This window comes from Salvia splendens, chromosome 9 (assembly GCF_004379255.2).
Source record: "Salvia splendens isolate huo1 chromosome 9, SspV2, whole genome shotgun sequence".
Taxonomy (NCBI): Eukaryota; Viridiplantae; Streptophyta; class Magnoliopsida; order Lamiales; family Lamiaceae; genus Salvia; species Salvia splendens.
In genome coordinates, this window is record NC_056040.1 from 6,099,657 (window position 1) to 6,114,085 (window position 14,429).

The 14,429-nt window shown below is 37.9% G+C and overlaps 2 protein-coding genes across 4 annotated transcripts; one reads left to right on the forward strand and one right to left on the reverse strand.

Moving 5' to 3' along the window:
• Positions 1-282: 282 nt before the first annotated feature.
• Positions 283-6,532, forward strand: LOC121749760 (ubiquitin carboxyl-terminal hydrolase 24-like). 3 transcript variants are annotated; one of them, XM_042144387.1, is made up of 8 exons: positions 283-518; positions 1,098-1,222; positions 1,572-2,156; positions 2,246-2,433; positions 3,189-3,448; positions 4,033-4,178; positions 4,651-4,824; positions 6,111-6,532. In XM_042144387.1, exons 2-8 carry the CDS (start codon positions 1,220-1,222, stop codon positions 6,297-6,299), a joined length of 1,545 nt encoding a protein of 514 aa, XP_042000321.1. In that variant the 5' UTR covers positions 283-518; positions 1,098-1,219; the 3' UTR covers positions 6,300-6,532. The 3 variants fall into 3 exon arrangements, with proteins under 3 accessions (XP_042000321.1, XP_042000320.1, XP_042000322.1); XM_042144386.1 differs by lacking the exon at positions 1,098-1,222; XM_042144388.1 differs by lacking the exons at positions 283-518; positions 1,098-1,222 and adding an exon at positions 590-736.
• A 758-nt stretch (positions 6,533-7,290) lies between these two features.
• Positions 7,291-12,415, reverse strand: LOC121746873 (homeobox-DDT domain protein RLT2-like). Its single transcript, XM_042140824.1, has 8 exons — positions 12,178-12,415; positions 10,832-10,939; positions 10,079-10,729; positions 9,686-9,762; positions 8,611-9,084; positions 8,422-8,496; positions 8,234-8,328; positions 7,291-7,544 (listed from the first exon to the last, which is right to left on the reverse strand). The coding sequence occupies exons 1-8, from the start codon at positions 12,185-12,187 to the stop codon at positions 7,472-7,474; spliced, it is 1,563 nt and encodes a 520-aa protein (XP_041996758.1). The 5' UTR covers positions 12,188-12,415; the 3' UTR covers positions 7,291-7,471.
• Between the last annotated feature and the right edge of the window lie 2,014 nt (positions 12,416-14,429).

Below are 14,429 nucleotides of genomic sequence, written 5' to 3' on the forward strand. Positions count from 1 at the left end.
GGCTACATTGACATCCCTACTTTTAGCTATAAGAGTTGTTCAACATATTGAAACTTTTTAATATAAAAAATGTATGTAAACAGCAAAATATAGTAAGTTAAAAAAAGAAAAAAAGAAATAAAACTGTACATCATATTATGATGCATTGCACAAAATAGAAATAGAAAATTCTAAATTACAATGGTCTAATAATAAAGTGATTAATGATCGAATTTCTACCCATTTATCTATAAATAAATATTTGTAAAAATACGCATTGGTGGCGAGGCAATAATTGTTTTCCTTTTTCTTAAATTCCACTCACACATTTTCTCTCTCACACACTTCACCTTTTTTCCTGACTGGGCTTTTTGCGCTCGGCGTTCTCTTCTCTCTTAAATTTTAATGTCTCAAGCTGTGGGCTCGCTTTCTCTGTCTTCCGACATCGGTTCGAGCAGACGCCATTTTCTCATCCGCCGGCCCTCGGACTCTTCCATGAGGTGCTCGATGCTCCCCTTCTCAACATGACTCATAATCAGGTCCCTCACTTTTCAATCATGATTTTCATTTTTTCTCTATAAATCACAATAAATCGTGCTGTCGATTGACACTCTTAATCACTGTGATTAACTTGTTTTGGGGATTTTGAGCTGCCTCGGGAATCACTGTGAGCTAGGGTTTTACGTTTACCTCGAACATTTGCTGGAATGTGCATACTTCGAAGAATTATAATATTGCGAACTGTTTTTAGGTTAATGTAAGTAACATATTTGTTTATGCTCGGAATCTGATGGTTGCTATTGAAATCGATTTCGTGTCTGGTGTTCTTGTTTGGTTGCTTTGCGCCGCCGGCTGATTCTCTTTAGTTTTGGAATGAGTGAGAAAATTTGGATTGTTCTATTAAACAAAGATGAGTTTGGTAGGTTGAGCTGAGATGTGGAAAAGTGTATATAGGCCGATAGTTTAAGAAACAAAATTTCATGCTTGCGAGATCTGTAATTTAGCTTAGCCATTGGATTTGGGTGAAGCTTGTGCTTCTTCGTCATATGCAGTTTAAGCATGGCTTTTGCATTTTCATTATTAGTTATTAAGGTTATTTCAATTGTAATACGTTACAGATAATCACATAGTAAACCAGTTTGAACGTTGCAAATGAACTAATGACCAGTTTGCTTTTGGCATTGGTTTTAAAAGAGAGAGCTGAAGGGCACTAGAAATGAAACTTTTTTTAAGCATATGAATGGTAAGCCTTTTTTTGCAATGTATGCTGAAGGTGTTTGCTTCATCTTTTTTTTGGATAGTATACTAGCTGTTGAGTAATTACTGATTTTCTAAAGTGTGTTTGATATTAAAGTATGTGAAGCTTTTTTTTTGTGTTGTTCTGAGAAACACTGTTACATGCAAGTGACCTCACTAGTTTACACAACTGGTACTTGAATATGATTACCATGTGTTTCGAAACAAACTTTTTTCAAGATCTTCCCTGTAATTCAGAAGCAGCATGGTTCAATACTTCAATGGAGGATATTATTAATACATTTATGGATTATCTTTAGGACTTATAAAATAATACTATATGTTTTGTATTTCAGGTGTTGGTTTTTGGATCATTTACTGAAGATGAGATCAGATCCATGCAGTGCCAGCCTCAAAAGAATGATACACAGATAATATTTGGTTCTTTGGATTTGGAAACTTTAAGATCCGTAGGAATTTTCAGTACAAAATTGACTGAGTTTCATTCACCTAATGGATCTGACCGTTCAGTACCTGATAATGCACCAAAAAAAACGTTGCGTAGCGACAGTGTAAGTATTCCAGTGTCAGAAGCTGCTGTGTTGGAAGAGAATGGGCGTGCATCAGTAGTTTCTGATAGTGCACACAATTTTTCTATAAAGTCAACCACCGAGCTGCCTGGTATCAATGGACATGCATCACGAGGTTCCTCAGAAAATGCTGTTTTACACGATTCGGGAAATGTCATTAAGCATGTAAACTCCACATGGAGCACTTACAAGGTTTCAAATTGGCCAAATCCTGTTCGTAAGAGTTTTTTGCCTCGAGGTTTAGTCAACTTGGGGAACCTTTGCTTTCTCAATGCCACTCTGCAGGCTCTACTGTCATGCACTCCATTTCTGGAGCTGCTGCATGAGCTAAGAAATCGTGATATACCAGAGGTACCTGCTGAATCAGCTTTTATTGCATATTAAACTAATTTGTCTTGTAATCCAGCTCACAAGAGTTCCATTTCTTCTGAACATTGTAGATTGGTTATCCAACATTGCGTGCATTTGTTGATTTCATTTCTGACTTCGACATGCTCACTGACTCAGTTGAAAAGAGGATTGAGAATAATACTCTTCAAACTGGAATACCATTTCGGCCTATCATGTTTGACTCCATATTGAAGAGTTTCACTCCTGATATTCCTGATAACTTATCTGGCAGGCCTAGGTTTGTGCATTGTGCTTCTTTATCCTTTTCCGTCTTACTCTGTTTGCCATGTTTTCGTAGTCTCTTATATTGCAGTTATTATTTGACATCTATTATGGTGCACTAGGGATGCTTTTAAGGAAGTTTTCTCTTTCCCTGCACTGGATCGTTGTCATGGGGATAAACTAAAGTACTATAAGTGCCCTCGTTTAGGAAGCATCTGGGTCCTACTTTGTTGACATTTTTAGGTGCAGACATTTGTTCCAGTGGTAGTTGGCAGAGCCTCTAAATGTTTGCTTGTGCAAGCACATAATTATTATTACCATGGGTCCGTGCGAAGTAGAGAAATTAGTTTTCATTTTTCTATTTTTCCTATAAAGATGCTCACAATCAATATCAAACGCAAGTAGTGTAACCCAGTTGAGATCCACATGTGATAGTACCATATTACTGCAGCTTTCTACTTAGGAAATTGATGTTAGGACCAATGGTATGATCTATGATGACACTAAAACTTATAGTTGGAATTTGAATTTTTTAAGGTTATACTAATTCTATTAAACTGCAAATTTGGATCTTCCATGTTTGTATTATGTATATATATTGGCATACTGCATTGAATTATATCTTACCTAAAACATCATTGGTAGGTAAAAGAATAAACTGTTTTCTCAAGCATATTTTTTTTACTCTAGCATGTATCTATTTGTCAGTCCATCTTGCACTGAGATATGATTAGAGTTTCTTATAATCTTTGGGTTCTGCTTGACTTTCAGACAAGAAGACGCGCAGGAATTCCTAAGTTTTGTCATGCATCAGATGCATGATGAATTGCTTAAACTTGATGGGCAAGTTCCAAACGGAAATGGAAAAACTGCATCTTTAGTCTCTTCGACTGATGATGAAAGTGAGGATGACAGCTGGGAGACTGTTGGTTCAAGGAATAAAACTACAATAACAAGAACCCAGAGTTTTCTACCCTCAAAGTTGAGTTCCATTTTCGGTGGTCAATTAAAAAGTGTGGTGAAGGCAGAAGGTGGGTCCAGTTTTTGAGTTCCCAACTCAATGAATCTGCATGGATATATATATTTCTTACATCATCGTTAATCCTTCCCAGTTAGTTTTCATTCTCAACTATAATGCTTTTCCATGAACTTTAGTAATCACTAATCAGCTGTACTTGCTACTTTGAGCAAATAATAGGCTGGATAATCAGCTGTACAGTAAATGTTGTTTGACTGGTCAAATTCTTGAAACAGTAACACCCATAAGAATCATCATGCCAGGTAAGATAAATATTTAATCGGTTTGAACCTCCAGACGTCATGCTTCATAGTTGGTGGATGAAATCATCAAAATGACAACCATGCCCTTGAAAGGACAAAAAGTAGTGGGCTTTTTTCTAGAAGTTCAATTAAGGGAAAGTACTGCATGCATTTTAATTTTTAAAAGAGTTTTTACTGTGTTTTCATGTGCAATACAATATTAAAAGATTGATTCTTCTGTGCTCATCAACATAAAACACTTGACTTTCATCCACCCTGACCTCATCTCATGTTTACATTCATACTGACTGCTATCATTTGTATATAATCTCATTGAGTATCTTGTATTTAGCAGGGAACAAGGCCTCTGCTACCATACAGCCATTTATCCTGCTCCACCTTAATATTTGTCCCGAGTCTATCTGTACAGTAGATGATGCACTTAAACTGTTTTCTGAACCAGAAACACTTGAAGGGTATAGAATATCAGCAGCTGGAAAGGTATACCCTACGTTATTATTAATATTTATATAGGCATTCAAATAGTTTGATATGGGCATCCCTGCTTTTTTCTTTCCCCTTCTTTCCATTCTATCTCATATCCTTGGGCACTTTAAACTTCCTCTGCATAATTTTTTTTTATCATACACAATAGAACAACCTCAAATCTAGCAATAAGTTGTTTAAAAATATGAATGGCTGGATTGCAACTTCTCTGCTATCTCCTGTGGTGTCGGGATTAGTTATTCAATTTCTCAATTAAGAAATCATGTTTATGATGAAATTTCCTACTAAGATCATTGTTTCCAATTTGACTCTGTCTCAGAGGCTGGGTAGGATTGTAAAAACATATGCATCCAAATGCCAGACCGAAAGTACAATTAGAAGTTCCTGCAATTATTAGTTTCTTGCATGCAGATTACACCTGCAATAGCTGTACTATAAGTTCTCTCATTTTGACTGTGATATTCAGGCTGAGGTGGTTACTGCCAGCAAATCAGTTAAGATTTTGGAGCTTTCCGAAATTATGGTATTACATTTGATGCGCTTTAGCTACGGAAGCCAAGGAAGCACCAAATTGCACAAAACAGTGCGTTTTCCTTTGGAGCTGCTTGTTGGCCATGAATTGCTTGCATCTTCAACTGAGGTGATGCTTGCCTCTCCTTTTGATATTTTCTCTCAACTCACAATATATATTATATAGTATATATACAAATGTATAGGGGTAGATTGTAAAATCATGTAGAAACTTCCTCCCTCTAGTTATCAAGGAATCATGCTTCTTTATATACGATAGTACTTATTTTGTGATAATGCTTTTTTTATATATTGTTTCATTTTGTGACAACTCACTAAATGAATGATGAGAACTTTTCCTAGGGTAGGAACTAGGAACTAATATGGATCATTGATCTTGGTATGAACAAAAAATGTCATGAAAGAAAGAATTATTGTGATACATAAAAAGCATCATCATCCCTATAGAGAGAGAGAGAGACAAGATCAAATGACAGTGCTGTTTTACATGAGAAATGAGAAAACATGTTCGAACTACAAACACATGAATGCATGAACAAATAAATGTAACATATATTTGTTCATCGGCTATTCATAGATTTTTTGCGTTTGTGCTTGTGTTTATTCTAACTGATCTCATCCCTATATATATATATATACACACTTGGCACTTCTCCATTAGACTTTTTAGCATTATACGATTGACCTTATCATAGCCTTCTATTATTTGTTTCCCTTCCTTCCATAGAAGGATTCAATTTCAACTTTGACTTAATCCCATGTTATTATAGTTTATGCTTTAAACCAGTTACGAAAATTTCTGCCGATGAATTTGGAGGAATATTTGTAAGGTTCCATATTTGCTAATACCTACCATCTATTTTTTCTGTTAGCATGAACTGCTGATGAGTTGAGATTCAGTAAAAAAAATCAGATGGGCCTAATCACAAAGAAAGACATGTGAATGTTGCCCTGATGAACTTTCTCAATCCATAGTTCCAATTGTGGAACATCAATTAAGTCTTTTAGGAAGGATAATAATGTGCATTTTCCTATGGGATGATTTATTTTGAAAATGTGTTTAAAACAGTTTGAGCTTTTGCTATGACACTTGACAGTTACTGCAAAATGAAACTTAAGGTGAAAATGTCAGTTCTTCTTTGTCTCTTTCATCAGTAGATATAATATTGGTACTAGGCGACTGGATGTTTTACTGTAGAAGAAGTCATGTAAAGCCTTTGAATTAATACTGCAGGAGTGTTTATTTACATTAACCATCTCTGATCTATTGATCCTTTGTTGCTTTGATGCTCCTAAACTCTATTAGACCTTGTTCATGACTTGTCGCATTGATCATTGTATATGATGCTAATATACATTGTTGATTGAAAATCTTCCCCGAACTGGTCGATGTAGGCTAAAAGATATGAACTGGTAGCTACGATCACTCATCATGGAAGGGATCCTTCAAAGGGACACTACACTGCAGACGCACTTCACCCTAATGGTACATGGCTGCGCTATGATGATGCCTCCGTCACACCCATTCCTAAAAGCAAGGTGCTGCACGACCAGGCGTATGTTCTCTTCTACAAACAAGTGTAGCTACTATGTATCCAATTGTACATGTACCCTATTAGGTTGCGCGAGTATAGAATCTGGAGATATTGATCACAATAGCTAGTGAACGGAGAAACAAAATAGTCTGGCATTATTTCAATAATTAAGAAGCATGTGATTCGGCTCGAACCAGTGAGTAGGCGATTGTGCTGAAATTGGGGTGAACGGAAACTACTTATTGAGAAGATAACTATCCAACTGCACTATTTTTTAGCTAATTTTCCTACTTATTTGCTAAGATGTGTACGATTAAATGCAGTAGTTATTGCAGGGTTTTCAGTTTTCACAGTAGTTGGCTTTTAAGCTTTAAGTTAAGAGCATCAGCAGTGGCGGACGTCACCGCGGAATTCCCACCGGCGTGCGGGAATTCCGTGGCGGACGTCCGTCATTGTGCGTGGCATACACGGATACGGAATTCCGTTGAGGAAAAAGTCCTATTTTGCTATTTTCGTCCGTCCACAATAAGAGTTCTATTTTACTTTTACCATGAATGATAAATAGGCTCCACATTCTACTAACTTATTTAACTCACATTTTATTATAAAACTAATATATAAGCCTCCACATTCTACTAATTTATTTAACTCACATTTTATTATAAAATTAATATATAAGCGAGATTCACATTCCACTGACTTATTCAACCACTGTCCTTTATACTCCCTCCGTCTCACAAGAGCATGCACTATTTTCATTTTTAATCCGTCCTATAAGAATATATACACTTTTTAATTTTAAAACTCTTCTCTATGATGAGGTGAGACTCATTCTCCACTACCAATACTTTATTTACTTGATCTTTCCACCTCTCTTTTACTTTACCAATTTTGTATTAAACTCGTACAGAATCTAAAGTGCATATTCTTTAGAGACGGAGAGAGTATTTCTTAAAACTCGTGCCAAAACCAAATAGAACTTCTATTGTGGGACGGGGAGAGTATATTTTAATTTTATTCAGAAAAAATACTAAGTAAAGTTTGAGGAGCAATAATTGATTCACATTGGGGCCAATGATAAAATAAAATCATCATCCTCTACATAATGAAGGTTCCTACTCAAGAGCTACATAATTATGTTACAATGCCATCAAATTATTTTTAACTGTACATATTTCCAGCTCTCCGCGAGCAGCGAAAAGAATTCATAGTTTGCCTTTTTCAATCCACTGAAGAACTGGTTCCACCACTTTCGTCATCTTCGCTAAAACTTGATGGCATCTCTGTTGCAGACCTAAAAAGATACAAATATGTTGCAGCATTAGATAAAAAGAGTGAAGATGAGAAAATGGCAAGCAAATGGATGCTAAGTTGCTAACAACTCCCCCCCCTCTCTGAACACACAGAGAGCAGAAAACAGAAAGACTAAATGTCCAAATATGACAACCTTTGTAGAAACTGCTCGCAATATCACATCCTAAAATTTTTTGAAATTTATGTGGTCATTATAATTGGTGTATAAGTGAAGAGAATAATCTGAGAAGTGACAACACTTAGTTTGGAAGTATATAACATTGTGTCTGAATACCAGTAGCATTGGCCATATAAATATTGCCAAAGTTGGGCATTATTAGTCCATTTGTCCAATGAGAATTCTTAATTTGGCTGATTAGACTCAAAAAATAAATAAGAATACTTGTGTGTGCATGATGTATTTTTTGGAACATAAATCAGTACAATATATTAAGGCTCTTTCCTAGGAAGTTAACAGTGACATCCCAGAAAACAAGGCTGGACAAGATTATATGTGAGTGTTGCTAAAATAATAGGATTAAGTGACTACCTAGATGCTTGGATTTTTAAGTGTAGATCAAAGAACGGTAGACTTAAGTTAATATGCATCTTTGATGCCAAATGTCCAGATATAACAAGCAAAAGCACCAATATTAACTCTAAAAAATTAATATATTGATCAAATCTAACCTTATGACTTGATAGTTCTGTGGTGTTGTATCTACCATCAATGTTGCTTTTGGGGGTTGTTGATGTGGAAATTCTTCCCTTAATCTTTTTATACCCTACAAATAAGTATATACAAAGAGAAAAGTACGTCAATAACTATCACCTATTTACTGTATGCATACTAGCACAGATACAGGCATGTAAATTACAATAAGATCATTCTTGATGGGGACCATCATTTGATGTTCATTCATCATCCTCCGTTTGGCATATATTCTATCATCCTGCATGAAACATCGTGAATGCACTAAGTATCAGAACCAGAGAACGATTGGAAAAAACTAAATTTGCAAGAAGAAAGAAAGTTATACAGTAATACTATAAGAGAAAAAACAAACCTTAATAACTTCTCTGCGGAGCCCTTTGTCTACAGAATCGTGGTAACCATTTCTTCTTGCGGTCAAGTCAGAATTCTCATTTTCAGTATTTTCTCCAAAGGCAACCCTTGCACTCACATGATTATATTTTTGAGACCAAGACTCTGCTCGTTTCTCTCTCACTTTGCCATCAAAAGCTTGCATATTTGGATATCTTGGAACTATATCCATTGTTGTAACTTCAAAACCAGGTCTTCGCCTTGAACCATACTCATCTCTACTCCCAATGCCTGGTCTATCTCCGACGGTTCCTTCTGTAAATTCCACTGAAGAGTTACTCCTCGGATAATAGGAACCACTGTTGGAGAAAGATGTCTTTATTCTGGAATTTCGGTAAATGTGGCTCTCCGGAATATCAGAGCCACTCCTAGTTTTGACATTCATTCCATCAATGTCAGAGTTCAACGAAGCCATTCTGGATGTGTATTCAGATCCCTGTATGGAATTTGATGAGAATAAAACTAGATCATATCAGATGCACTATCCACTGAAAAGTTAGTGTAAGAAATAAATAGAAATGGAAACATTACAAGGATGTTGGTGTGAGCTCTATGCAAATAGAAATTCATTAATCAGTTATATGACTTTTCTGCCTAGCCAGAAAACAGAGGAAGAGAGCTGATTACTGTGAATGTTAATGAGATAAACAATGAAAGAGTAACAGCTAGCTTTTTTTAGTAAAACTGATGTTTCAATCAACCTGGTTTACCATCAGATCTACTTAATGGGTAAATTATAAAAATAAACTTTAAGATGGAGACCAGAGATGTCTTCTTTGAAAAATTCATAAAATACTAGTGGGTCATGCATGCACGATTACATGCTGGTATACTCCTGTTTTGCCTTCATGTTTCAAGCAGTGGCAAAAAGAATGCATTATTCGGAGCTCTTACAACATTAGTGGAGACTCGTGTATAACCTTCTAGATTGTACAATTACTTGACCAATAAGCTGTAGTACACATTCCTTGAGTGACATTCATGTGGCATGAGCAAGAGATGAAGAACTAAATTTAATTATAAGAAACCTATCTCACCTTGCAAAACTTGGAATTCTGGCCAACATTCATGAGATCTGGTACGCCACAGACATCTTCTCCAGTGTGGTAATTTCCTGATAGAAGGCAAAGTGAAAAATGAGCAACTTAATCTGTGAATCTCTAGAGTGCAAATGCAAATTCAGTTTTTCAAAAAAATCTCAAAAAAAGAGACAGTTGAAAATATACATATGGGCTCAAGCTTGAAAGCCATAATTGTTGAAATGCAGTTTGTAACAACTAACAAGAATCATAAGCCTAAACTCATTGAGACTGAGGGTGGGTGCAATTGAGCAAGAAATTATAAAAATTATAAGCATGAGTCACGAAATTCACAAATGACACCAAGAGACTTTGAAATGGATAATACAAAATATCACTATTTTAACTCACCATCAAGCGGCTCCTGCATTGAGGATTCAAATGCACCAGGAGGAAGTGGATCAAATTCAACACCAAGAGGAGGACCATCCTCTCGATAATTATTTCCCAGCTGCCTCTTGACTGCAGTTATAGCAGGATTTTCCAGTCGTCCCTTCACTTTTAAGTAACCTGATGGGCCAGGCCTAGTTTTTACACCCTTCATATCAGATGGAAATTTTGGTATTAGGTACCTAGAAGTAGCAGCGTCAGAGGGATCCACGTTTTGGTAATTAGGAGGGACATTCCGCAATGAACTACTACTTCCTGAAGAATCATCGTTTGTACGATTGTAGTTTCCGGCATGGTGACTCTCATGCTCATACGTAAGGTCTGCAGCAGAGAATTCTTTTGAATTCAATCTTCCACTTTCTACTTCCCTGATATCAAGATTCTTACCATCCCCCTGTTTTGTGCTACCACATGAGTCTTGCCTATGCCCGCTGCCACGGTCTTGAATAACTCCGCTTGACCGATCTTGTTTTAAAGTAGCATGGTTTTCTCCATTGATTGATTTCTTATCCTTTAACCTCCTATGGCAAAACCATCCAGAAACTTGCTTCTCTGTCAAACCTATGGACTCCGCAAGTTGTATTTTCATCGACTCTGAAGGATATTTATGCTCTGGTAAAACAAAACAACACTTCAACTAACAATAATGTAAAGGAAATCTTAATAGATAAACAGCAGGACGGGATATATCAGGTATTAAGAGAACCAACATACCATTGTAAAAGTTTTCTAATGCTTGAACCTGAGCTTGTGTCTTCACGATCCTTTTCTTGTTCTTCTCTGAAAGAGATTTATCATCTTCATGCTGCATCTCACATGATCCTGGAAAACATTAAGAATCAAAAGCAAATATAGTAAGTATTGAGTACTAAGGGATTATCAGCAGCAAACATGCATTCAATTCCTGTATCCATTCGCAACTTTCTAAGGTGCATGTACGATAAAAAGATCGATAGAAAAGAGTTTATTATGCCACTTCATTTTAATATCAATTGTGGGAATATTTAGATTTTCAGTCGCTGGCTTTTTTTTGGATCTACTCCACAGTCACTTCAACGAGGAAGATGCATGCTTGATATTTCATAATTCACACAAAGGAAAACATAGTACCAACACATGCATAGATCTTATACTTACATGAAAGCACAATCATTTTCACCATCTATAAAAGATTGTGTTTCATTAATCTCAGCTTTTTACATCATATTTACATAGATAGAAAGCATTTATGTGCCTCAAAGGAGCAATAAGGTAACCACACATTTGGAGTCAAGATTAAATAACCATAGGATGACGACAATTATTTGTACCTGCTTTGCGTCCAACTAAAATGATTTTCTATTGTAGTATATGTTTAAAGTTCAATGCCTGTGGATGAATGAATCCTAAAATGTTGGTATCTGCTATCTTCAGGCTCATGATATCTCTTAACAAGCTGAGCTATAACATTTCAGTGGCAATATGAAGAATTGTGTTGCTCACCATACATGGAAATTGCTAGTGAAGGGATATACACAGTATCAGAGCAGTAGGCTATTAATATTCAAACCATCACGAATATTAGTACTACAACTTTTGTCTTGTCCAGTTGGATAGTGGAGCACATTGTGAAGAAGGTATAGATCTATGAATACTCAATAGACAATAACAAGCATCCATTGCACTGGGTCCGTAATATGCTTTCTTTTTTAACATAACTTCCATGCATCGCCATCATTCCGCTTAAATTCATCAAGTATTAGTTCATCTTTTTATCGACAAATCTCAAGCCAATAAACACCCGAAGTCAGAAAGTAATTACAAATTTGAATCATCTTAACAATTAGCAGCTTCAACCAGGAAAAGCAACAATACAATGATGGAATAGCAAAGTTCACACAGCTCTTGAATACAATAACATCTACGCAGTATTAAAAGACATAGACAAACATGAACACATAATCAAAACTGAAAAACAAAAATCAAACCAAATTCCAACTAAATCAATTTTTACAACAACAGAACGAGTAGTCAATCACGATCTGCTAGGTCAATTAAACTAAAAAAAACTCAAGCCATACCTTCTCTCATGATTCCCGGCGCGCAACTATTCCTCAATTTCCCCTTTCCAATTAGGTTTAAACTTGGCACCCCTTTCTCTGTGTCGAACCATCAAATTTCCATCCCCCACACAACTTGGCGGAGAATTCAAGGAATTACAGGCAGAGAAAGAAAGCGAATCTCGACGGATTACATGAGATGTCAAGGCATGTATATCCGTAAAGAGAGAGAAAAAAGTGGTGGGAGAGAGAAGGAGAATGGGGCCATCCGTAAAGCCGTGCGTTATCCGTCTCTTAACTGTCTCATCTCTTAACTATTCATGAGCTCCACTGTACTTTTCACTCCATCTCTTAACTAAAAGATAGAACCTGCAACCCTCCATCTCTTAACCATCTCTTAATTTACTATTCATTCAATTTCATTTTTTATTTTTATTTCCAACAAATTCAATTAATAAAAACACACTTCATTAAATAAAATAAAATTACAACATAAAATAAAATTACAACTTAAAATTCAAAAAAACAAAAAAAAACACATAATTAAAATCCTAAAAAAATAAAAGGTACATAATTTAAAATATAATTTTATAGAAATTTAAAAAAAACTACTCCACCAGCGAATCATCCCCTGAAGGCGATGGCGGTGCACTGAAGCCACGTGAAGGCGGAATACCAATTTGTCTTGCCAAATACTCAATTCCGGCAAGATGAGCTTGGTATTGGGGAGGCGTCATGCGAGAAGTGTCCCCCATCGTGGCGGTCAAGTACATGGACATTAGGGTGTCCGAGGCCACCACCGAGCTCGAGCCCGCCTGGCTTGATTCGCTTCGGCCCCTCCTCCCTCTAGCCGCCTTCGCCGCCTTGGTCCCTTGCTGCCGACGGCGCCCACGGGAGGACCCATCGGCATCCTCTGTCGTGCCCTCAACCTCCTGTGAGGAAACGTCTTGTGCAGCGCTGCCCGAACCGCCCCCACTAGACGAGTATTGGCCACTCGCCGTTTGCTTCATGCGCTTCGAGGTCGAGGTCGAGCCCGAGCTGTACCGCACACCGCCGGCCCACCTTTCCTCGTCTTTGACGGCCTCCCAGACATCGACATGTCTGAATTCTTTGTCGGTGTCCTCGAAAGTAGACTCGCAAAGCCGATCTCAGAATGTCGGCTCTCGTGGCTCCGCTTTGGTAATGAGCCGCCTCGTTCTTGTAGATGCCGCAGAATTTTTTGACCTCTCTATCAACTCGGTCAAAGTGAGCGCAGAGCATCTTCAATGTGCGGCGGCGGGACCCCTTCGGCTTAATCTCGTTGTAAGCCTCGGTGACCTTTTCCCAGAAACACTTCCGGGTTTGTTGATTCCCGACGATGGGATCGTACGAGACGCTGATTCAGGCGTTGTATACAGCCATCGTGTCCTTGTGGCTGTACGGATGCCGGCCTACATCCTCCTCCTCCTCCTCGGTCGCCTCCGCCTCTTCCTCCACCGCCCTGGAGCTTCCACCGCCTCGTCCTCCTTCCGGAGTGGGTTCATCTGGATAATCCTCCCTAATTTGGGATAATCCCTGCGAACTCCTCGGGGCGGAGGGATTAGCGTATGCATCAACATGGGGTGGTTGGTACCCCGCCGGCGTCGACGAGCCATGGGTGGCCGGCGTCGACGAACCGGAGCCGGAACCACCCAAGACATTGTACATGCCCCCAGTCGCCAAACGCGTTGATGTCAAACCTGCCGGAGCCGCCACCGCCATAGTTGCCGTCGCCGGACATTTTGTGATGACAATTGGAGAGGAAATGGATATGCTTTGGAAAGAATAAATGTCTATTTGTGTGTAAAATGAGGATGGAATATGAATATTTATAGAGTAAAAAAAAAAGAAAAACGATCGAAAAACGGTAATATTACCGTTTTCGATTTTAAATTTTTTTTATTAAATTCGAATTTTCTTTAAAAAAAATGAATTATTGCGTCAGCGTGACGAAGCTCACTCGCGGGCCGGCGAGTGGGCGTCACGCATGGCGCCGGAGCGCGCCACGTCGCGCGAGCGCGTGTCGAGACCGCCCGCGATCCGTCTCGGTGGGACAGGCGTCTCGGCACGACCGGGACGAGACGGGACGCTGCAACGCGTCTCGCCGCCGTCTCGTCTCGGCTCGGCTGAGAAAGAGATGGATGGAGATGAACAAATTTTTATTTTCTGGGCTTTTTTAATTGTTTGGATTAATTGTTGCAATCCTTCATTATTAAATTTGATTATTTTGTTTCATGAATAAATTTCATCGGTCT

Coding starts and splice junctions, on each gene's coding strand:
- LOC121749760 (XM_042144386.1), top strand. Junction 2,157..2,245: donor GAAATCGTGATATACCAGAG/GTACCTGCTGAA, acceptor TGAACATTGTAG/ATTGGTTATCCAACATTGCG. Junction 4,825..6,110: donor TGCTTGCATCTTCAACTGAG/GTGATGCTTGCC, acceptor TGGTCGATGTAG/GCTAAAAGATATGAACTGGT.
- LOC121746873 (XM_042140824.1), bottom strand. Junction 10,730..10,831: donor ATTAGAAAACTTTTACAATG/GTATGTTGGTTC, acceptor TTGTTTTACCAG/AGCATAAATATCCTTCAGAG. Junction 9,763..10,078: donor AATGCAGGAGCCGCTTGATG/GTGAGTTAAAAT, acceptor GCCTTCTATCAG/GAAATTACCACACTGGAGAA.